The sequence below is a fragment of the Heliangelus exortis genome, chromosome 4 (assembly GCF_036169615.1).
Source record: "Heliangelus exortis chromosome 4, bHelExo1.hap1, whole genome shotgun sequence".
NCBI classification, from domain to species: Eukaryota; Metazoa; Chordata; class Aves; order Apodiformes; family Trochilidae; genus Heliangelus; species Heliangelus exortis.
Window position 1 is genome coordinate 30,571,302 of NC_092425.1, and position 23,874 is coordinate 30,595,175.

The 23,874-nt window shown below is 35.5% G+C and overlaps 1 protein-coding gene across 3 annotated transcripts in view; it reads left to right on the forward strand.

Annotated features, from left to right (window-relative positions):
• Nucleotides 1-23,874, forward strand: part of PDS5A (PDS5 cohesin associated factor A) — a 78,421-nt gene that overhangs the window by 39,662 nt on the left and 14,885 nt on the right. For 2 of the 3 annotated variants that reach the window (XM_071743702.1, XM_071743703.1), the window contains exons 9-25: nucleotides 516-631; nucleotides 1,375-1,469; nucleotides 2,357-2,502; nucleotides 7,177-7,328; nucleotides 10,944-11,057; nucleotides 11,690-11,771; nucleotides 12,469-12,517; nucleotides 12,637-12,776; nucleotides 14,305-14,420; nucleotides 15,188-15,293; nucleotides 16,719-16,879; nucleotides 19,634-19,757; nucleotides 20,891-21,049; nucleotides 21,295-21,363; nucleotides 22,046-22,182; nucleotides 22,930-23,053; nucleotides 23,313-23,517. In XM_071743702.1, coding sequence (XP_071599803.1) covers nucleotides 516-631; nucleotides 1,375-1,469; nucleotides 2,357-2,502; nucleotides 7,177-7,328; nucleotides 10,944-11,057; nucleotides 11,690-11,771; nucleotides 12,469-12,517; nucleotides 12,637-12,776; nucleotides 14,305-14,420; nucleotides 15,188-15,293; nucleotides 16,719-16,879; nucleotides 19,634-19,757; nucleotides 20,891-21,049; nucleotides 21,295-21,363; nucleotides 22,046-22,182; nucleotides 22,930-23,053; nucleotides 23,313-23,517 — 2,095 coding nt within the window. Of the gene's footprint in view, nucleotides 1-515; nucleotides 632-1,374; nucleotides 1,470-2,356; nucleotides 2,503-7,176; nucleotides 7,329-10,943; nucleotides 11,058-11,689; nucleotides 11,772-12,468; nucleotides 12,518-12,636; nucleotides 12,777-14,304; nucleotides 14,421-15,187; nucleotides 15,294-16,718; nucleotides 16,880-18,108; nucleotides 18,378-19,633; nucleotides 19,758-20,890; nucleotides 21,050-21,294; nucleotides 21,364-22,045; nucleotides 22,183-22,929; nucleotides 23,054-23,312; nucleotides 23,518-23,874 lie in introns of those variants that run through there. The other variant, XM_071743704.1, reaches the window with a different exon arrangement.

Genomic DNA, 23,874 nt, shown 5'->3' on the forward strand with positions numbered 1-23,874 from the left:
TCCTTCATGTGATTGTAAATGGCAAGAGAAGTAATTTCATGCGTTTGCATGTACATAAAGGGTGTGGTGGCAACAAACAAAAACAACTAAGAAACAGATACCTGGTGAAAATATATAAATCTTTTATTAGTACACATCTACTTCCAACACACAAAATAATGTCAAAGTATGAAAAGCAAAATAAGATTATTTCTCTCTGGAACTGTTAGGAATATATATTATTCACACTACTGTGTGGGGGATTTTTTTTCTTCTCTGAAAGAGAAGAAATTTTCAAAGCATAGCCATCATTCAGTGGCATCTATTCGGGGGCTGTAGTATGTTAACTCAATATGTATGTATTTTTTTTATATATATATATATATACACACACTTATATATATATTCCTTCTGTTCACCTAATAATCCAGTTAGGGAGATTGAGGATTATTACTTAAAATAGAAAGAAAAGCCAGAAATTATTAAGGTATTACAGGTAATGATTAACAGTTTCTTTTTCATGTTCTGATTTTTAGAGCAATGATGGAGAGGAGCGTTTGGCTGTTGTTCGACTTCTGGCTAAACTCTTTGGTTCCAAAGATTCTGATCTGGCCACCCAGAATCGTCCTCTTTGGCAGTGTTTTCTTGGGCGGTAAGAGAAACAGGGATTCTGAATTTCTATTATTTTTATTTTGAATTTTCTGATAGTATATTGTCTTTTTCATTGTGTTGATGTAACTGTATTTGAACAGGTTTTGTTAAATCTTTGAAGCATAGAGTTGCATACAGTTACGTTTTAGACCAAAGAAGCCTGAAAGACCGCTCCTATATTGCTATCAGCTATGGGAATATAAGTTAGATAGATAGAACATTACATACATAGCAGAAATTACACAATAAGTATGCCAGCACTGTCTGAAATTTCATATTGTTGAGCTGTATCTGCAACTGTATCTGTCCTATATACCTTTTTGAGTGAAGAGTTGTTTCCTTTGCAGTAAATAGAGGAATATTTTTGTTTTTAAAAAGTGCATGTTTTCAAATGGAATGCTTTATAAGCAATTTGTATTTTTATAATTTCACATGCGTGTGTATACACACACACACACGCACACACTACTGACAGCATGTGGAGAATTATGTTCAGAAGTCAAGGGATGAAATCTGTTGGGTCAACATTTCATCTACCTACAGCATAGTCATCCTTTAATTTTAGTCCTGACTTAATTTCACAACAGATAGCATAAAATTTATATGATGTGTACATTATGGAGATAAATTCAAAACATTTCTAATGTGTTGAGGAATATGCTATCCACACGTTACTACATAGAGAATAATCTTGATTTGCAAGGCTAATTAAAAATTAACATTCATAATCTTCTATCCCTCTAGGTTCAATGATATCCATGTCCCTGTGAGATTAGAGAGTGTGAAATTCGCCAGTCATTGTTTAATGAACCATCCAGACTTAGCAAAAGACCTCACTGGTGAGATGCTTATTCGGGGCTTAGAATAACTTAAGAAATGAGCAAGGAAGAATGCCATTATTTCTGTATGTAGCAGTGTGGTTATAAAATATATGGAGTCCAGTGCTTGATGCTGGGTGGAAGAGCTAACTATGCTAAGAGCTAATTGAGTAATTGCTTTCTGCTGAAGACAAGCATTAGTTGTTAATAGAAAGCGAGAAGTGTGTGACACTGTGTGGACTTTGTCAGGGTGAATCTTTAAGAAGCTAACCACTGCAGAATGAGTTTTAAAGTAACTTCAGATTCTAATGAAATTTTTGGCAAGTCAAGCAAATTTTGGTGCAGCATGTTGTTTTGTTTTCATTAACAGTCAGTGCATTCCTCAGTGCTCTCTTCCACTGAGTTTAGAAATGCTACCTATGAAGTTTCCTCCTTCACTTCAGCATCAGTTTAACAATGAGCAGAATTTCAGACACAAATGAAAATACTGTTCTTTTTTGATACAAGCTAACCTGCAACAATTGTCAGTATTTTTAATTTAGTATTTACTTCTCTAGCTCTTTGAGAATAAGAGTCTGTGCTATTTTGATTTCTTCTCACTCCGTCACCTCCCTTCATTTTCAGTATATTTTAATCAGCTTTTTTTCACTTCATTGCTTTTTGCAAATGAGGTTACTCTAAAAGCTATTTACTTTTGTATTATTCTTATTTTTGCAGCTGCATAATTGCTTTATATTTAAGAAAAAAAATGCTGGAACAGATGTTTCCTGTGGGCAGTTGCATGTTTAGTAGACTACACGGTTCTGATATGTGACTGACGTTTAATTTTTTTAACATTATCAATGAACTGGAATACGTCTTAATCTACATTTGAAAGCCAAGCTTTTAATTGTTTCTGCTCATAACAGAATATTTGAAGGTTAGATCACATGACCCAGAAGAAGCCATTCGACATGATGTTATTGTTACAATTATCACTGCTGGCAAGAGAGATCTCTCTTTAGTCAATGACCAACTGCTGGGCTTTGTAAGGGAGAGGACGCTAGACAAACGGGTGAGTAGCAATAGCTTATTTTCACAAATATCTGCTTCTAATATAGTTTTGTAAAAGTAAAACAAACAAAAAAACCCAAAGCCCCAGAAACAGTGTTGTCAAGTAAATGAGATCATTGAGTTATGAGGAATACAGTCATATTGTAAGAACATAAGAATGTTCACATATGCTTAGGCTAAAGGTCCCTATAGCCCAGTATAATTCTCCTAGTGGTCAGTTTTGGCTTCCAGCAATCTGTGAGTTAAGGATTTCCTTGATCTGTTTCATCATGTTCATCATAGCTTTCAATGGAACTTTGTTCTGTTAGTTTATCAGATTCTTTCTTGAGCTTACTTGTACTTTGAAAGCATCCATGGCATTTGCATCAGTAAATTGTTTCAGTATATGTGTGGAAAAAGTAACTTGTTCATTTTTAAACTTATCAAATAATTTCACTGAGCATCTTGTAGTGCTTATATTAAGTAAAATAATAAATTTTTTTGGCCCAGTTATGATTAATAAAAGCATATAGCATTATCTTCTCCACTTCTCTGCTTTCCAAGCTAAAGAATCACCTGAATAACTTCCACACAAATTGATTATTGCACACATCTGGTCCTTCTTGTCTGGTGGTTCTCTGTCCTGTTGGAACCAAGGTGGCCAGACTCAGCCACAGTATTCAAGGTGTGCACTATATTGTTTATATGCTTCATGATAGTGTGCTGGGGTATTTTTATTGTTTTATTTTGGTTGTTTTTTTGTTTTTCTTTAATATTGTGTTTGTCTTTTATGCTGTTTCTGAGCACTGAGACCACAATTTTGGAAAACATCCATGTTGACTTATTGAGCTTTCCTGAAAAATATCAGATGATATGTTGCCTGATACTGTACATGCAGAGTTAATGCAGCTGGGAAAACCTGCATTTCTGTAATTTCATATTGTAACAATTCAGTAGAATGAGATTTGCCTGAAGTTCTTTATTAGGATGTTAGATCTGACTATCTCAGTTAATTTGAGACACACTGTTCATCTTGTTTTCTAATAATTTTTCATATTTTAAGTGTCTCAGACTTCCTGTTCATTTTTGATAGGGCTTATCCTTTCTATGACCTATGTAATTCTAGGTAATAACTTTAATTCTTTTAAACTAATTTTCTTTTTATGTTCTCCTTTTTAAATGAAGATGTTACTGTAACAGAATTTGAGAAAAGGGTCTTAGTTTTGCACCATGAGCAATCCTAATTTTGAGTATGTTTAGTATTTTAAAGTAACTCTTCAATTAGTTGTATCTGCAGCTTAACCTTGCGTTTCTCAGGAATGATTTAAAACCACTTTCTTTCTTCTCAGCCATTAAACATACACATTCAAAAATCATAGACGAGATCTAAAATCTTTCAGTATAAGCACCACTTCCACTGGGACTTCCATCTAGTCATGGGGTGGTTGGCACTGTGTCTTGTACAGAGTGCCTCTGTTCTCTTTTAGCATGTCCCCATCAGTAGAGAGGCAGTCACTTGGATAGCTGCAATACTAATTTCTGAGGAGATACAGATTTTCAGTTCATGTAGCCTTAAACACACTCGTTTGATGGCATGTTACATTTCAAGGTTAGGTGCCTTTTCAGGCTCTCATTAGTGAAAAGTAACTTTCCTTCTAGGTTATATTTCTCTTCTAAAAATCTCTGAAGCAAGCTATAATGAAAATACATCCCATGGAGAAATTAAAATTGAGGAGTGACTAGAAATTAGTACAACAAATACTTAACATTTGAAGTAGACCTTAGCAAATAGCATGTCTTTGTAAATATAATTAGTGTCATAAAGTGAATATTAAGGACTTGTAATTTTTTTTTTCTTTTTTGGAGGGAGGGAACAGTGGCATTGATATGTCCATGTTATTTCCTTTATATTCTTTGTGAAGGTTTTTTTACCATTCAGATACCTGAATTATACCTATTGTAATGACTGTTTTGCTTTAATTCTGTTCTTCTCTGCTGATGGCATTTACCCTTTGTAGCCAGGTTTCTGCTAGCCAAATCTGCAGACTCCTAAGTGCATCAATTTGACTTCCTCTAGTTCTTCTGAGGACTGCAAATGAATATGGTTATGACTATAAAAAGAACAGCTGTCCAGTAGACTGAAGTAAAATGCTTATTCTTTAAATATACTAATCTGTCATTTCAGTTATGCGTTTTTTCTTTATAGATCAAAGTGGAATCTAGAAGACTTTAAATCATGCTGTTTTGCTGTTTATGTCAACTGTTTGGGGTTTTTTTTGTTTCTGACCATATTTTTATTGGTGCACACTATTGGGAGAGAGAACCTTCTTATGAGTAAAAGTTTTTGGCTAGTAGACACTACTTTGTTTTTTAAAAAAACATCCTTAGCTAACTCTGTATGTATGGGCATTTGTACGAATATTATAGCTATTAAAAAATAAAAAAAAAATCCCAAACAAGCCCCTCTCCCACCTATAGTTCTCACATCTATTTCTATTGGTCCAGTTGGAAATCTCTGAGTACAGATGCTTCTTACCAAAACTTGGGTAAGAATTGTGAGGAAGTTTCCATTGGAGGCACTGTCTGTAGGGTGTTTCCAGTTCTTCACATTTCAGAATAATTAGATTCTGGAAACATTTAAAAACATTTTTTAAAAAGAGTTTTTGGAAGTAGTTCAGGTACTTCTAACTTTCCTGTTATACTGGGACCTGAAAAGTTAGAGGAGAGGCTTTTTTTATAGTGTTTTTTCCAGATGAAGGTAAAGGATTTTAAGATTTTAATATTCTTAATTCTATGGAAGAAATAGGTTAGCTATTCCAGCAGGTAAGAGATTGACTTGAACATTCAATAACAGTTGGGTTTTTTTTTTTTAAACTCAGCTCAGCAGTCTTCCCTGAAGGAAGTTAATTATGCTGGTTAGCCAAGGAAGCTAAGACTGTCAAAATTCTTTTCTTAATTAAATCAGGATAGTAATTCTGTTAGCTGTGTTTATTGATCGCCCTTTAAAACTCATTATTACATTCTCCTTCATTTTCATTTGCCTTAGTCTTTTGCCCTGCTGCTTGAACTTTAATTCTCAGTGCTACTCTCTACTCTCTACCTGCTGTTCAGTGACTTGCTGCCATGGTCTCTCAAAGCATTCTCTAAGGGATTCTGTCCAGTGTCTCCCATCATCTCCCTGAAACTGCCTTTCTGCACATGCTCTGACATGACTACACCAATTTCAGTCATCAGAAATCTATCAAAAATGTAAACCTCCTTTCCTTGTAATCTTGTTAAGTGCTCTGTTTCCATTTTAAATTACATTTTCTAGAATACTTCCTTGCAATCCTTCTCTGTTCTCTTCTGACAGTCTGAGGAAGCTAGCACTTATATTGGAAGGGTATATCTGAATGCAGAAAAATATTAATACTTCTCTGAAAATGTTTCTCTTTCAGACATTTATTCTCTTTAAAATGTGCTTTAGATCATAATGGATGTGAAAAAATGTCTGTTTATATGTAAAATTTTTCTCTCCTATCAAAACAAAATATTATACTGTATACTGTCAAAGACATTACTATCTTGAGCTTTTACTTGTGTATTTAATATTTAAGAAATGTGTAAAAAAATACATGTTTGTGGTTTTTCCCATCTTCTTTATGTAACTTAGTCCAATAGCTAGTGGTGTCTAAGGCTGTTGTGTTGACATAAACCATATTATCTTCAAGATTTTTCTTTTCTTTGCCTGTCAGAAAAAGGCAGACACTGAGTAAAACCATTAAGAAATGAAATGTTCGCTATCTCGCTTAGTGTTACTAAAACAAGCCTTCAGTTTTACAGGACTGAAGTGTCAAACATAGTATTTATATTTATCCTTCATATGATGAAATGTTAATCCGTAGGATTCAAGGCCAAAATGAGGGAAAACAAATTTGTTTTGAGGTTTTCTGTGTAAATCATCAAGTTGGAGAGACTTTTATAAAAATTAATCTTCAGTCTGTCCTGGTATCATTCCTTTTACAAGTCATTGTAGAAGAGGGTACAGATCTTACCTGTTGAACTTTTTAATAATGGGACATTTTATGAGGGGATAAACCAGTGGCCACCAAAGCAGGGATCAGAACCCAGGAACTCCATCTGTGGATATTGTAGTTTGTTTTTTTTCTGGATCCCTGGTGTCTTACAACAATTCTTGCAAAGCTTCAGCAAAAACAGCCTCTGCTGCTGCCCAGGAAGTTGGCCTAAGAGTTCAAACCCTAGCAGGTTTTGCTAGGCCTGAGCTGCCTGTCTCCACACGTCTGCTGTAAAATAGCATAAGGTTATGGGGAGAAAGATTGGTGTCTGTCTTAATAGATAAGTCTTCCAAATCCTGGCTCAAGACAACAGTTATTCAGGCATATATGTTAAGCTTATACTCATGATTTTTCTACTGACTTGCTCCCAGGTTTTCCTTGCTCAGCCCAGTGCTGGGTTCCTTTGTACAGACAATACTTAATCTGCATAGTACAAGGAAGAAACCCCTCATGTGGGCTACACAAATTCTAATCTTGAGGCTCTAAACAGCATTTTCTAGCTTTTGAAGCGTTTAAATATATGAGGTCAGAATGTGGCTGTTTATGTCTTTCGTGCTTCTACATCTTTACTGCATTTTGTATGCTTGATATTTATTTATAAAAAACATTCTTCACCTACTTTTTGTTTCTTCCCCCTCAAGTGGCGAGTCAGAAAAGAAGCAATGATGGGTCTTGCCCAGCTTTACAAGAAGTATTGTCTTCATGCTGAGGCTGGAAAAGATGCTGCAGAGAAAGTGAGCTGGATAAAGGATAAACTTTTGCACATATATTATCAAAATAGCATTGATGACAAGTGAGTCAATCTAAGCCTTCCTAATTTTAATTGTGTAGTGATAAGAGAGACGCTGAAAATATGTGCTTATCCTGGGATACATTCTGTGTATGTGGCTTTAAGTATGATGTATTCAATTATAGTAATTGAGACATCTACTAAGATATTCAGGATGGTTGCATTATCTGTTCATGTATTCATTTTATTTACTGACAGAACTAGATCTGTGATGATAGTAGATTGTCATTAACTAACAATTGTGTGGAAAAAAAAAATGTGAAATTTTGTGTTTACCCAGTTCTTGTTTGCTTTACTGCTTTCCAGGGGCTAGCATGTTAAAATCCATTATTTGAATACATCATTCATGTACACACCACATGTGTACATGTGCATGTACAGACATCTCCTTTTGATAGGTTGGGTGGAAAAGGACCCTCTTGGTAGAAGAAAAGCTGAAGAACTATCAAGAGTGTTTTCCCTGTTGCCTAGTCTGTCCTGCTTTGTCATTCAGTCCCATTCTGGCATAGGGAAAAATATTTTGGCCAAGTGAAAGATAGTTTTCAACTCCCACTATTATTCTTTGTCTTTCACAAGGAGAGCCAAACTGTGAGATCACACAAAGATAGAATTTCAGCCTATATATTTAATACAGCAGACTTGCAAATTTCTTTATAGTGTTTCTTACCATCTTGCATGTATCAGGCTGCTGCCTCAGTTAAGTTTTGTGTTCATAGTGACTCTGAATGAGCTAATACTTTCCTTCAGTTGCCACTTAAAATAGTGAATTCTTACTACTGCAGTGATGAGGGCTCTCACTTTGTTGATCGTAAGTGGGCCAGAATTACATATTTGATCAGTTGCCTCTTTATTTAAAAAAAAAAAAAAGAAAAGAAAAAATGATATGGTTATGAGATTGCACACTCAGAAATAGAAATTATAATGAAAGTCTGCTGAAATAGAAGTATCAAATAGTGAAAAATGAGGACATCCTAACATGTTTATACAACACTAACTCTGCATATGTATATGCATCAAATACACTTCAATTTGCTCTGAGAGGCTTGTTTGTATTTTTTCTAGTATGTTCATGTCTTGCTTTCAGTAGACAGGCTTGTAAGTGAGCAGAGAATGAATCAAAGTTTGATAATCAATGGGGCAGATGTTTTCGCTGTTCCTGCTCACAGGAAATGCAGAACACTGTGGGAAATGATGCAAGGAATCTTTAAGGAAAGACTGTTCCATCAAAGCTGAGTTTCTCTGTCATGATTTCTTCTGAAAGTCAGATTAGGCCATTGAAACTGGTGTTAGCATGAGTAGGGGTGGGTTGTATATGGTTTATTTTCTGGGAATCCACACTGAAAGACTGATGTCTTGTTTTTCGGTGTTCTTCTAGTTCAGTTTGGTACCCTCAATTTTAATTCAAATTGTACTCATTTTTAAGGCTGACAAGTTCTTGCTCAGTCACACCCTTGGGTTGGTTTCCTCTTCTCGGAGTAGAGAAATAAATGCATTTCAGTGTTATCATTATTAGAATAGAAAGTTAGTACTTTTACCACCTGAAGAGCTATAGAAATACTATGATATTTTAAGACAGGATCCTCTTGTTTCTTTAAACACAGAAGCATAGCACAAAATTACCCATCTCTGGCCTGTTTTCCTTCTGTAATGAGGTAAGAGGGAAAAAAAGTAACAGTGAACAGCTGTCTGAGCCTTGGAGCATTATGCAATTTGTGCATGGGATAACCTAGAATAACAGAATTGTCAGGGTTGGAAGGGACCTTTAAGATCATCCAGTTCCAACCCCCCTGCCATGGGCAGAGGCACCTCCCACTAGATCAGGTTGCTCAGAGCTCTGTCCAGCCTGGCTTAAAAAACTTCATGGATGGGGCTTTGACCAGCTCTTGGGGCAACCTGTTCAGTGTCTCACTGCCCACATGGTGAAGAGCTTTTTCCTAATGTCTAATCTGAATCTTCCTACCCCAAGGTTTAATCCATTCCCCCAGCTCCTCCCTTGGCCTGCTGGCAGCACTCCTCTTGATGCAGACCAGGATACCATTGACTTTCTAGGCTGCAAGTATACAGTGACAGGTCATGTTGTACCCCCAACTATACAGTTCTTTCAAAAGATAATAGTGCAATATGACACAGTATTCAGGCATGAAGTGAAGTAGAAAAAATTTTCTCCATACACCCTTAATTCAGTCACTTTGTAATGTTTTTGTTTTTGCTTGACTATCGATGTATCTACTCCAGACAGAACCGTAAGAACTGCCTGTCACCTGTGTGCTCAGAGCTGCTTTGTTTGACAACAAATGCTTAGTAAATGGAGCAAAGTAACCACATGCTAAACACTACCCCATTACCAATTCCTGATATACTAGACAGTGACTTTCACAGGAAAAAGATGTGTCCCAGAGGTATTCCCTGTTTGTAAATCTTGACTCTGTCATGGGCCAGGGAAGGCATGATACAGCCTTGCTGTTTGTATTGACATCTTTTCTAGAACATGCATCTGAAGTGTGATGTTCATAAATTAATAAGATAAATCGGATGCCCTCAATCTCCTAGTATGTTAAACAGACACAGAGTCCCCCGAGATCTGAAGAGTCTTGCAGAAAATAGTTGGCCTTATTAGTTATAAAATGTACAATGAAAGCAAGAAAGCCAAGTTTTCTTTAATACTAACAGAGGTCCTTGGGACAGTTATATCCGTGTTCATGGTCATCCTCTGCCTTGCCATCATGTCTCTTGGATTTTCTTTGAGCTTGATATACAGTGAATTTGACCTGTGTTGCCTTCTGTGGCCGTTGTACAAGGCTCTCCCAGATCACCTATAAGGAGTGAAAGTGAGAGAGATTGTAAATTCAAACACACAAAGTTTTTGTCCATAAATATCAAGTTGTATAGCTGAACATTGTGCAGAGCTACCATTGCAATGGATGAAATTAATGTCTGAATGTTCTTTCATTTGGGGGAGGGGGAACTGTAATTAGATCAACTCAATAGTCATGTTTTGTACTTCAAGTTTTGTATTTTATATAAAGCTTTAAATATGTATTACTGTTCTTTTAAAAAGATAACTGGAAAATGTTTTTGCTGGATGGGTTTGCTCTCACTTAATTTTCCTCTTCCTTTGTTGTATGTGTTTTGATGTTCCTTCTCCACCTTTTAAGTACTGATTTTTACATTGTTTTGCTTCTTTTCTCAAACGCTGCAATTTTATTTTAACTTGATGTCACATGAGATATTTATTTCTCCTTTCCCTTCAGTATAGTTTTTAAATCTTTCTTTATTTGGGATTTTTACTGTCTTCATCTCTTACCCTTATGTATGAGAGTGAACAAAGGGATATTCTCAAGAGCCTGAAGAAAACGGAAAATTTGGATGGTTCCAAATAAATCAGTTACTCCCATTTACAGGTGAAAATGACAGTATATGGAAAAGCTTTAGAAAAGCAGTTCTTGCTAATTTTTCTATCAACTATTGAAGGGATCCTTACAGTTAAGAAGACCTACTCTTTTTTCTTCTCTGTTGAAATCTAGTTTCAAAGACTTTGAATACTTTTTGTTCTTTCAGCTTGTCTGAAAGGTATCACCACTTTTGGAAAGACAAATTTTATCTTTTTTCTTCCTGCAGGTTATTGGTAGAGAAAATCTTTGCTCAGTATCTTGTCCCACACAATTTGGAAACGGAAGAGCGAATGAAGTGCTTGTACTATTTGTATGCTAGCTTGGATCCAAATGCTGTTAAGTGAGTATAGTTTGTACTCAACAAATACTTGACTTTTCAGGCTTTTCCAACATCTATATAGACTTGTATTATCACAATTTAAATAGAAATATGAGCGAATTATGCTTAGCATTATTTGCAACTGTATTTCAAAACATTTAATTTCTATTTTCAAATGCCACATGTCCATTAGACAAAAAGTTAGTATGGTATTTGAGAAGAGTGGCTTAATGCATTTGTTTTCATCTACTGAGAACAGTGAAAAGTTAAAAATGCTCAAGTCATGACTTCTGAATTTGGTCTATATTATTAGGGCCTGCGATGAAGTTACCTATAACTGAAATCTGGTTGATAGTAGCTTGGTTTTATGTTGAAAATATTTATTTTCAAGATAATTTGAGTGGGACATACTATGGTTGTCCCACATATGTGAAATTTTTCGAAGTACAATAATGGGAGAAGTGATGTTATGTAGGAAAAGAAAATCAGTTCCACTTTGTGTGGAATAGTTATTTTTAATACTTGGCAGGTTTATATTATACCCAGATATTGTACTTTAAGATAAATAATTAAACAGTCTTGTTTACTATTACATCAAGCAAGCTCTTTTCATGAGCAAATAGGTAAACTTTTCTGGTTTTGCACTTTTTCAGAGCACTGAATGAGATGTGGAAGTGCCAGAACATGCTAAGGAGTCATGTACGAGAACTACTGGACTTGCACAAGCAGCCCACTGTACGGTTATTAGTGTTAATACTTGATCCAATGGACCTGGTAGACCAGATACTGTGGTTTTTAATATTATTTTTTCAGTGTGACTCTATTACTACTCTGTTGATTTTGCCTATGTAGACAGTGTTCCATTCTGTATAAGTAAAGTTGCTTCCAATAATGCTTAAAGGTGGCCTCCTTATGTTGACCGTTATTTTATATTACTGGTCAATAACTTTGGAAAAAGTTAAAAAAAAAATTCTTAAGATTGTTTTTGTTTTCACAGACCTTTTTTGTTTCTCATTTGATTAACACATTTAATGAATTAATATGTTGTAACATAGCACATTAAGGGGCTTTGAAAACAAAAGTTTTAATAAATTTTTACTTCAAAACATAACTTCAAACTATGAGATACTTTAAATAGAAGGGCACTACTTCAGGGTTTTAATGTGGAGGTGGGCTTGGTTCTTTGGGGCTTTTTCCAGGTATTTTTCCAATAATTGTTTTTGATTGGTTATGTGAATTAGTGAATTTCTGCAGTTCTTTGATGCAGCAAGAATTTTTTTCCATTTTTCTGTGTGTAGCAGCTGCTAATGATACCATTACATTAGTCTGATGTTTGTTTATAATACAAAAACACCAAACAGCTTAAAGGTATGTTTTATAAAGGAGATGTTGCTGATATGTTTGTTTTTTTGTTTTTTGCTTTTGTCCTCAGTCAGAAGCAAACAGTGCTGCCATGTTTGGAAAGCTGATGACCATAGCAAGTAAGTGTTAATAAGCTCTATGAACTGTTCCTACAGCATTCCTGAGTATTGCATTTCTTCGAATCTTGGCATACCAAAGTGGCAAATTATTTAATGTTAAATTGTGTTTAATCATACAGAAAACCTTCCAGATCCTGGAAAAGCACAAGATTTTGTGAAGAAATTCAATCAGGTTCTGGGTGATGATGAGAAACTTCGGTCCCAGCTTGAACTGTTAATTAGCCCTACCTGTTCTTGTAAACAGGCAGATGTCTGTGTGGTAAGGAAGTACAATAGCAAACTTCTATACCTTAAATATTTAAGCTTAAAACAGTTACTCAGAGTTAATGATCTCTTTTGGTTTCTTAGCATGATTTTCATGTATTTCTAATTTTCATAAAATACCTTTTTGGTTAACCTGTAAAGATTGTTGAAAATATAATTTATGGTAGTTGTCTTGCTTCCTAAGGAAATATTAGCATTATTCCTTTCTAGGGTTACAAGCATCAAGCATAAAGTAGTTTAATTCTTTTCAAGTATTTGAAAAATATTTTTTCTTTCAAGTATCTCCTTTATGGTAAGAGTTCTAAACTGTCTTCTGACACTGATGAAGATTCCTCTGAGTACAGTCAAGCCACATACTATAACATCTGCCTGTCATTATCTTTATTCCGAGAATGTAATTTGGAAATAAGTCTTTCTGCCTTTCACTTGCTCATCTATTTAACCTCTATGATGAAAGTACACCTCTTAATATTGAATTGGACTTTTCCAGGGATTTACTATCACAACAGACTTTTTTTCATTATGGTCCCAAAATAACAAGTGATTTAATTGACAGAAATCACAATAGAGAGCATCAACAAGCAAACAGGCTTCATGGGATTTGTTGCACTGAAACTGTCTAGGGAGGACAGCAAAATGACCTTGAGAATGATGTCCTAACCAGTTGATTTAGGGAATGTCTTCTAAACTAGTAAATTTTGCAGTTTGGGAATGCGGTGATTCAAGTTCAAGAGAGAGATTTCTTCCCTCTTTGTCAAGATAATTCAGCACAACAGGGCAATTTCCAAGTTTGTAGGGTCTGCAGCATCCAACATTTTAGGAGAAGAAAGATGAAGTCATTTTTTTCAGAGATTTTTTGACTTCTGTTCAAAACAAGAGATCATCTTATTCACCTTCTGCTGGATTTGCAGCTGAATTTGATGTTCTTGATACTTGGGGCATTCAAAGGGGAAAAAGATTTTTGGATGCAAAACAATTGTAGGCAAGTACACAGGTCTGCTGGAGCCAAGGTAGTGTAGTGCTTCTGCACATCTGCAGTATTGTAGCTTTTAGTGCTGCTTTTTTCATTGTTGCTTATGAAGTCTCACACATGCAATAGATGACTTGCAGATCATGGATTACTCTTGTCAGCATGGGCATTTTAAGTTCTGTCTACATTGCACTTGTCTCTCCCTTCTCTTTTGTGTCTGTCCTGCAATTCCTTAAAAAAAAGTCTGAAGAAGTCTCATTTGAAATCTAATGCAACTTATATTTAATGTCAATGTAATGTGGTAAAGAAATATTTGGAGATAACAGTAGCCACCTTTTAAAATACCCTTCACTGTATTATGTAGACAGTCTCAGTTAATTAACTAACTGAGAGGTCTTGTCAGTGTTAGGTTAGTGGTTGGACTTGATGATTCTGAAGGTGTTTTCCAATCAAGGTGATTTTGTTAAAAGAAGTAGTTATATTTAGCTTATTCAAGAGGTTAAGAAGTAACTAAAATGAATATAATTCTTGTGTGTATTTAACATCCTTGTAGAGAGAGATAGCTCGGAAACTTGCAAATCCGAAGCAGCCAACAAATCCTTTTCTGGAAATGGTCAAATTTCTTTTGGAAAGAATTGCCCCTGTACATATTGACTCAGAAGCCATTAGGTAAGTTTAAAAGATCATACTAATTCGTTAATTATTTCAAAGATTACTTAAATGACCGACCCCCCCCCAAAAAAATATTTTCATGGGATTCAGACAAGTTTGTCACAGCAGGAAATAGGCTTTTTAAAAGCAAAACATTTTATATAGATGTCTTCATTTCCAGCAGCCTAGAGAATGCAATTTTTTTTCTTTTTTGCAGTGCTGTCTGGAAATTATTTTAAAAATATGGTAATTCCCAGTGAAACTGCTATTTGTGGGGCTCAAGGTGAAAATTATGGTCATAATTTTCATATGCTTAAGTGCCACACAGTCTTCCATATAGCATTTGAATTAATTAGCTTTTGTGGGATTGTGCAAGAGAGTGCTTGGATTCCTTTTGAGACTTGTTGGACAACATAATTGCATTCTGAAACTCATGCAGCTATGTGTTGATCTGAATGCTGCCAACATGATGGGGTGTTTTTGTTGCTGTTATGTTTTGGTTTTTTCCTGAATAATTAATTTTGCACAAAGCTAAGTCAGAAGGAAAACGAATAATGGAATAGCTTGGGTTTGTTTGTGTTTTTCCTTAACGATACAAAAACTAAAAGCCAAACACCACAACACCTCCCTCCCAATGGGCTATTGCCTTCCCAATGGGCTATTGCCTTCCCTCTACTTACTGCCAAAACCAAATAATCTTGCTGGTATCTCTAGCCTTTTACATTGTTCATGGTCCCATTAATTTACTGCTTTTTTTTTTTTTTTTTTTTTAACTCTTGTTTCAGTGCACTAGTAAAACTTATGAATAAATCCATAGAGGGGACAGCAGATGATGAAGAGGAGGGTGTAAGTCCTGATACTGCAATTCGTGCAGGACTTGAACTTCTCAAGGTAATCTACGTTCATGCAGCTATAGTTTGTAATGGAAGGGACAAAAGTGGTATGACTAATGAATTAATATTAGCATGGTTTTAATATTAACATGGTTACTGTTTAGATAACTTTTTAACGTATGAAAGTGTTTGGTTATTAGTACTCTCTGGGAAAATAATGAAAGAGAGGTTTTGGAAGAAGTATGTTTTGAAAAAGGTGCCAACAGCCTGAGTACACATATTAAAGCAGAAATTAAAGCAGTTTCTGCTTAAGGAAGTCATACAGAAGAAGGTGAAGTAAAGTGAGAGGAAGAGAAATGGGGAAAGTGGGAGAGGCACATTGTTTGGGGCCTGTATGATACTGGAAGGAAAGCAAGCAATGAATGCAAGAACCAAGTTGTGTAGAGGAAAAAAAAGGAGGGGGATGGGGGAATTTGTGTGGTGATGAGAAATGGCTGGAGGAGAAAGAAGGATTTGGAATAGCTGGAAACATCTGTTATGGATTTGGCGGTTCACTAATGAGACTTTATTTTCAATATGTTATGAAGAGCAGTGCAAAGCACAGGAGGGAACAGGTTACATAATTACTATGAGACCTTTGAGAAGTGTGAATGAACAAAGTGGAGTTTTTGAGACATATCAAACCAAATCTGGTAATGGCAACAATGGTAGAAAGAGTTATACAGAAGTATGTAAGGAAGTAATGTCTGTTAACTAATGTAGCTCAGAAGAGAAGTCCCCAAGGTTGAAGATTTTGTTGCTGTGATGTGGATGTCTCTGAGAATGTTATTTCACACATTGATACTTATGCAAGTAGGCCACTCTGGTGGAAGAAACCAAGATAAGATAAATCCAAAGAATACACAAAATACATGCAAATTTTCATTGTTCTCCCTACCTTACTTTACTATGCTTGGTCCAGTTTTGCTTTGGGATAGCCTTTTGTTCTCTTCTCTGCATGATTAGTTTCTTTTTTGATGTTTCTCCTACTTAACAGAATGTGTTATTTCATTAGATTTAGATTAAAAGGACAGCAAATCTATGTATTCTTTGTAGCTATCTTAACCTTTTTGATTTCTTTTCTTCTCTGCGACTTCTGTTTTTGAAAAATCAAGATTTAAGTTAAGCTGAAAAAAAGGCATTCTTAAGTGTGTTAGAATGTAAATGGATAGTCTTGAGTATGTGTTCATTTTAATAAATGCTTAAATTTTAAATAATATGCTATAGTATAAAATACTTGGAGAAGGGGAGGAAAAAGCATAGATGAGTTAATTTGAAAATGCCTATATCACCTTCTCCAAAACGAACATAATTGAATGTCATAGTGTCACATGAAGATGTAATAGCTATTTATGCTGAGGGTAATGCTCATAAACAGCCATAATTTTTGTTATGATTCAGTTACCATTAATAAATATACCTTTGTTTTAATGTGTACCTACAGGTTCTGTCCTTTACACATCCTACCTCGTTCCACTCTGCAGAGACCTATGAATCTCTGCTGCAGTGCCTCAGGATGGAAGATGATAAAGTAGCTGAGGCAGCCATACAGATTTTCAGAAACACGGGTCACAAAATAGAAACAGACTTGCCGCAGATAAGATCGTGAGTGTATTTCTTTATGTGCAGTTTTTCATACCTGGAATTCTGCATCTTGATAGTTTATTCAGTATTGCACCTAAAGTTACTTTATATTCTTGTAGATAAGAACAGCTTCTCTTTTTCCATTTTGTATTCCTTCACTACATTTCTGTCCCTTAATGTTTAAATCCTGCATTGTCACATTTTTGAGTATTTATTGAAGATGTTATGTACTTCTTAAAAATCTTATAATAGATGCATAAAACCCAGCATGTAGTGTTTCCCAGGTTACAAAATAAGCAACAACAAAAATACAGCAATGATGTAATTGCCTGGCATAATTTCTACTCATGTCTGTCCTTCACACATTTTTTTTATCTTTGTAAAGGAGTAAAAATATAATCTCTGATGGTTAACAGCTCTGTTTGTTGGGAAACAAGATCCAAAAGCAGGCATGAATTTCCAACGAAGAATAATTGTCTGTCTATAGGTTGTCATTGTGCAGTTCATGCTTTAACTGCTGATTAAAGCTGTGTAATCTACTAGGTATTCACAGACTATTTAAAACCTTGTGGGTAAAATCTAAAACCTTAAAATTAGCCTGTTAGTAACTAACTAAGCACAGGTTTCAAGTTCCTATATATTGAAATAGTGTATTGGGTATTATTATACTAAAATGCATACCATTGTACATCTTAAGTTCTCAGTGAAGATGAGATGTAACCTTAGTGATTGTCACAGATTTGAATCAGATTTTGGGCAAAACAAAATTGTTGCAGTTTCATATAAGACACATTTTTAGACATCTGTAGGGGTGAGGAGAAGAAAGACCAGCAATCCCCATTGTCAGTATAGTTGCCAGTGTAGTCCCAACTGTCTGTAGTTCCCTACTAGAGTTCAGTCAAGACTGTGCTGGAGTGTGTCACCTTCTGTCACAGAAGCCTGGTATTGCTGACATTTCTTTTGGCTTCATGCCTTAGCCAGGTATTGCTGAAGAGCAGTCTCAAATAGCCTGAAAATTAAACTGACAAAACTGAGGTCTATCCCTTGGTATAGTTTGCAAGCAGGTCAGGTTAATGTTCTGAAAGTTCACACTGATGCAAAGAAAAAGAAGTCTCAGGAACAATAGATGTTCAAAAAGTCATGTATTCATAAATCTTTATGATAAACAAGGGATGTAGTAGAATCATAAAATGGTTTGGGTTGGAAAGGACTTTACAGATCATTTAGTTCCAATCCACCTGCATGGACAGGGACACTTTCCACCAGACCAGTTTGCTTAAAGTCCCATCCAGCCTGGCCTTGAACACTTCTAGGGATAGAGCATCCACAACTTCTCTGGGCACCCTTTTCCAGTGTCTCATCACCCTCACAGTGAAGAATTTCCTGTGGGCCCCCTTCAGATACTGGAAGTCTGCTTTAAGGTCTGCCTTTCCTTCTCCAGGCTGAACAGCCCCAGCTCTCTCAGCCTGTCTTTATAGGAGAGGTGCTCCAGCACTCTGGTTACCTTTGTGGCCCTCCTCTGGACTTTTTCCAAGAACTCCAAGAACACAGTAGTCCAGGCTTGGTCTTACAAGAGGGAGCAGAGGGTGGGAATCACCTCCCTTGCCCTGCTGGCCATGCTTCTTTGATACACCCCGGAATACAGATGGCTTTTTGTGCTGCAAGTGCACGTTGCTGACTCATAATCAGGAAGGTATTTTGGTTCAAGTGATCTATGAAAACTGTAGGTTAGCCTATGAAGCTTATTTTAGCTGTAGATTTTACTGAATTCGTCACTATTTTGGTTCTTATTTAATCCAGTTTGTGGAATCTTGGCAGATTTGAGACGAGAAATTCTACTTTAGGATGTGGTTAGTGGTATTATAGGGGTCTTCGGTTTTGGATTTTGTGTGGGTTTTGAGAAAAATGAGACTTCATTCTTTCAACCCTGTGAGCTCTCCTTCCACCTCATTGACCATTTGGATTATGCAGTGTGTCATTGAAGGATGAGTACTAAAAAAATCTATGTGCTGAGTGCTGCATTGTTGCTGAGGCTTTCAAGAAAGGAATTTTTAAAACAGATTTGTGTCAGATGTTTTCTAGAGAATTATGTTTTCTTGTGTCAGTTGCTGACTGAGTTCTGTGGTAAACCTCACGAGTTTCACGTGTCTCAGACAGTGACTTCTCAGGGGACAGGTCTGTGTTCCAGCATGTTCTCAGGTGTGTAACCAAACAGTCCTACCAACCTCGATTTGGTCTCTCAAGTGGCCTGATCAGCAGACAGATTTTGGGGAATTCAAATGTAAAAGCTCAGAACAAAGTAGTTCTCACTTGAGTATCCATTGCAATTAAGACCTCAGTTAAAGCAGTAAAGGCTTATAAATACATTGATATTTAGTGGTTATTCCTGGCTTTTAATAGGGTTTTTTTTCCCTGCCCTGTCACTTCCAAGCTTGGATAATATCCCAGGAGTTTACCCTAGCTGAACCTGTCAGCTTCCCCTCATCTTTCATTTTGTTTCCTAAACAGTCTTATTTTGATCATTACTTTCTTTCACGTTTGTTTTTTTTCCCTGTGAGCTTTTTTTATGCTTAAATGTATAGAGTCGGATGTTCAAGTATTATTACTAAATACAGTTCCGTCCTGCTTCTAACTTTATAGTTATGACCTTTTCTCAAAAAACTTACAAGGAATCCTTAATTTGTGAGATGGTGAGGTTAGATTTGTATAGGTGAAAAGCTTTATATTTTATAGATTGCAAATTGCATTTTGAAGTATTTTGTTTAATGTTCACAGAACACTAATTCCAATTCTGCATCAGAAAGCAAAAAGAGGCACTCCTCACCAGGCAAAACAAGCTGTTCACTGTATACATGCCATATTTTCAAATAAAGAAGTGCAACTTGCACAGATTTTTGAGGTATGTCATCATTATTAAGATTTGTTTCTGTTCTTAATTGATATTGGTCATAAATGTTAATTGAATTCATACTGTTTATTAACAGATAATTTATGAGGTCAGGGAGCCTACAGGTGCCTGGTAGTAGAGAGAACTCATTCATTTTACAATAGCAAATATTAATGTTTGTGTCGCAAAGTCATGGTTTTGTAATATTCTGATGTCTGATAGAGAAGATACTCCTTTTTGCCTACACAGAAGTTAGGGGGAAATAAGCTAAATATGCTGGAATGATCCACACTAAATCCCATGAGCATTTAGCAGATCGTAAATGAGATATAACATCCTCTCTTCAAACAATTTTAAATTATTGTGCTTTTAAGTTCTTTGCACATACAGCACTTTCTCACTGGAGGTGTTACTACTTGACTGTAAGTTCATTTAACTTAATGCTCACATAATTTATTAATTTAGAGAAGTTGTAAAACAAAAAGTCAAACAGAGCAGAGAGGTTATTATTTCTCACTGTAATCTCTTAAATAATATTATTAATCTTAACTTGTAAAATAACTTAGGTTCTTAATCTTGGCTGTCTTTGAACCTTTGCATAATTCAAAGGTGTGAAAAGCTTTGAATTCAGCTTTTGGAGTTTGATGTCTAGTTCAATTTATTTGAGACTGCATGTTCCCTCCCCAGTACCAGAATACAGTATGAGGGTATTGGTCACAGCAGCACAGATTTATCCTGGTGACTGTTACCTGTAAGGGAAATACTCATCACCAATGTCCCTAGTGGTTTCCAAGGTTTTCTTAAACCTGCTGTTATTTTCTGCCATTGCAGTTACAATGTAAGTTTTCACAACTTGTGAATAGAAATGAGAGTTTTTCCCATGTCTTCTACCTTGAACGTGTTTCACCATTAAAACAGGAAGATGATATAAATTTGTTTTGCCCTTACCTGGGGATATTTTTTGGTCACTGTTGTTAATTTGGACATACTAGCATTCTGTCTCCATCTTGATTTGCTACCTTTATTAATTCTTATGAAAAAACTGTGAAACTTATAAGTAATCCATTGGTAAAATAAATTATTTTTAGGCATGCTAGCTTACTTATCGTTAGTTTAATCTTGATTTATTTTTTTTCCTTCCTCAGCCTCTTAGTAGAAGCTTGAATGCTGATGTACCAGAACAACTTATAACTCCATTAGTTTCATTGGGTCATATTTCTATGTTGGCTCCTGATCAGTTTGCTTCTCCAATGAAATCTGTTGTTGCAAATTTCATTGTGAAAGATCTCTTAATGAATGACAGGGTAAGATTTTCTTTTTTTGCTAAGCCCTTACTATTCTGTTTGCCTGTTGTTATCTCTGTGAGGAATAGAGCTTTTTTGGTAAATGAGTCACTAAGGGAATGTTCTGTAAATTGCTACTACAGTAATAATTGCATTATAAAATATCTTTTTGTTAAAGCAAGCTTAGTCTGTGACATTTTCCGTTTTTACTTCTACATTTTCTGTATGGATTGAACCAGTTCTTAAACTTAGATGAATGTCTGTAGTCAACAGGTGAGAAAAATGGAAAATTGTGGTCTCCAGATGAAGAGGTTTCTCCAGAAGTACTAGCAAAGGTAAGTGATCTGCTTTCAGTAACAATGTGAATATCTGAGGTTAAAGATTTACTTTTTTTCCCAAATTGTGCAATTGAGGGTATTAATGTAAATCCCTTTGAGTATTTCTGTATGAGTTTCCTTAGAATATGCAGTGTTTGAGAGTTTTTGTGGATTTTGCATGCAGTTATAGAACTGATAGAAACTATGCATTTTGGTATTCATATTACCAATATGAATTATGCTGAATCTTGAGAAAATGAAGATATTAAAAACTTTTAGTTTCCTTTGCAAGAAAGGTAATTTGACTTTCCTGACTGTAAAAAGATTTGATATAAATTGAGGCCCTGATGAATTTTATGCATTCATCTTTTACAGGCTGTTTACTTTGAATCAAATTATGGCCACTTTTAGAAAACTTGCTTTAGTTGCTCTTATTTTTAATTATGTAGCAAGTATCCTGCATCCTTTAGATGCACTTGTGAGAAGACACTGAACCACAGTTGAAATGTCCTGATGCCATAAGGACTGCTACTTCCTTCTTCACTCTATAAATATTTACTGCTTCACTCTGTTGCTTTACAAATGTATCTGTTTTAATAAATGGGAGTCTTTGGAAATGTCAGGTTGACAGAGTTAAGTTTCTAGTGCATTCTCAACTTTAGGAACTCAGTTCATGGTTGATTTTTTTCATTTTTGATAGGTGCAAGCAATTAAACTTTTGGTACGCTGGCTGTTGGGTATGAAAAACAACCAGTCAAAATCTGCAAATTCCACACTCCGGTTACTGTCAGCCATGCTTGTCAGTGAAGGAGACCTGACAGAACAGAAGCGAATCAGGTCAGATTTTGTTCCTTTCAGGCTTCCATCAGTTTTGTTGCACAATTTCAAAGAATATTAGTTGCTTTTGAGCTTTTTCAAAATTCTAAGGTGAGCACAGAGTTGGGTAACGAATGATGGAAAATGGATCTGATTAAGTTTAGTATTAGGAGTGGAATGGCAGTATAAATATATGCTCAATGCCTCCTCTTTGTTTTAATTTACTAATACTCATAACTCAGAATCCTGTTGGTATCTTGGTAGTAAACAACATACTAGAGAGTAAAAGGCATGCAGGAGTTTAAGGTTTGGACTTGATGATCTCAGAGGTCCTTTCCAACCAGGCTGATTCTGTGAGTATCCTTGTGAGCAGTTGAGTAATGAGGTTTAACACATGAGTTGGGTGATCTTGGGTAGAGTGTATGTAATTTTCATTCTGAGGATGAGGGAAGAAAAGAGAAAATTGGTGTAAAAAGTGTTGGTTTTGTTTAGAAAGTGATATAGAAACAACATGGACTTTTCTCATTTCACTGTTTTACTGGTATCAGTATTCTGGGGAAAAGCAGAGCACCTTATTTTCACAAATTTGGTTGTGTTAATGTAGCTTGACCTGAAGCTATAGAAATCTGATTTGACCTGACAGAAAAAAACTTTGGTGGCTCACCAATTTTTGTAAAAGGAAGAAATACTGACATGGAAGTAATTTAAGAATAGTTGTGGTAAGCTGTGTTTTGTTCTGATTTTTCCCCTTCTCTCATGTTTGTACAGTAAATCAGACATGTCTCGACTGCGATTAGCTGCTGGTAGTGCAATAATGAAGCTTGCACAGGAACCCTGTTACCATGAAATAATTACCCCAGAACAGTTCCAGCTCTGTGCACTTGTCATTAATGTAAGTAACTGCATTTAAAATTAACTGACTCTTAATTGAATTCACAGTCCTTACATCTGAGCTTTTGTTGCTGCTGCATCTGAGTGTTTTCTATTCCTTTCTGCAGCTTGCATAAGAGTTCATGAAATTTCAAATATTTGCTGTGCTGTACCTCTTCATATTTTTAAATGTCTCCTCATAATTCCACCTTGAAGGCTTGCTTTTTTTTTCTTTAAAGGCAGTTTTTTATGGTTGTACTCTTTGTTTTATGTTGCTGTAGGATGAGTGCTACCAAGTGAGGCAGATATTTGCCCAGAAACTGCATAAGGCACTTGTGAAATTACTGCTCCCTTTGGAATATATGGCAATCTTTGCTTTGTGTGCCAAAGACCCTGTGAAAGAGAGAAGAGCACATGCCAGGCAGTGCTTGCTCAAAAACATCAGTATACGAAGAGAATATATTAAGCAGAATCCTATGGCTAATGGTTAGTATTCCAATAAAATTGTTACAAATACAGTAATCAAATACTAAATGGAAAAGAGTAATCATTAAAACTTGAGCAAATTACTTTTTTAAAGAAACACTGGATAATAATTTGTTTCCATATATTTATATTAGACACATTCAAATCTAAATTTACTTGAATTTAGCATTAGCATAAACCATAAAATACTTTTCTATACATTGCTGAGAACTATATGTGTAAAATACAATGCTGTTACTGTAGTAGTTGTTTTACTTGATAAAGGTTTTTTTCCTGATAGTTTAAGCTTCCTGAAGTAAGATCACGTAGTTCTGTAGTAATAAAACTTGTTCGTTTATTTTTAATGATTCATTAAAA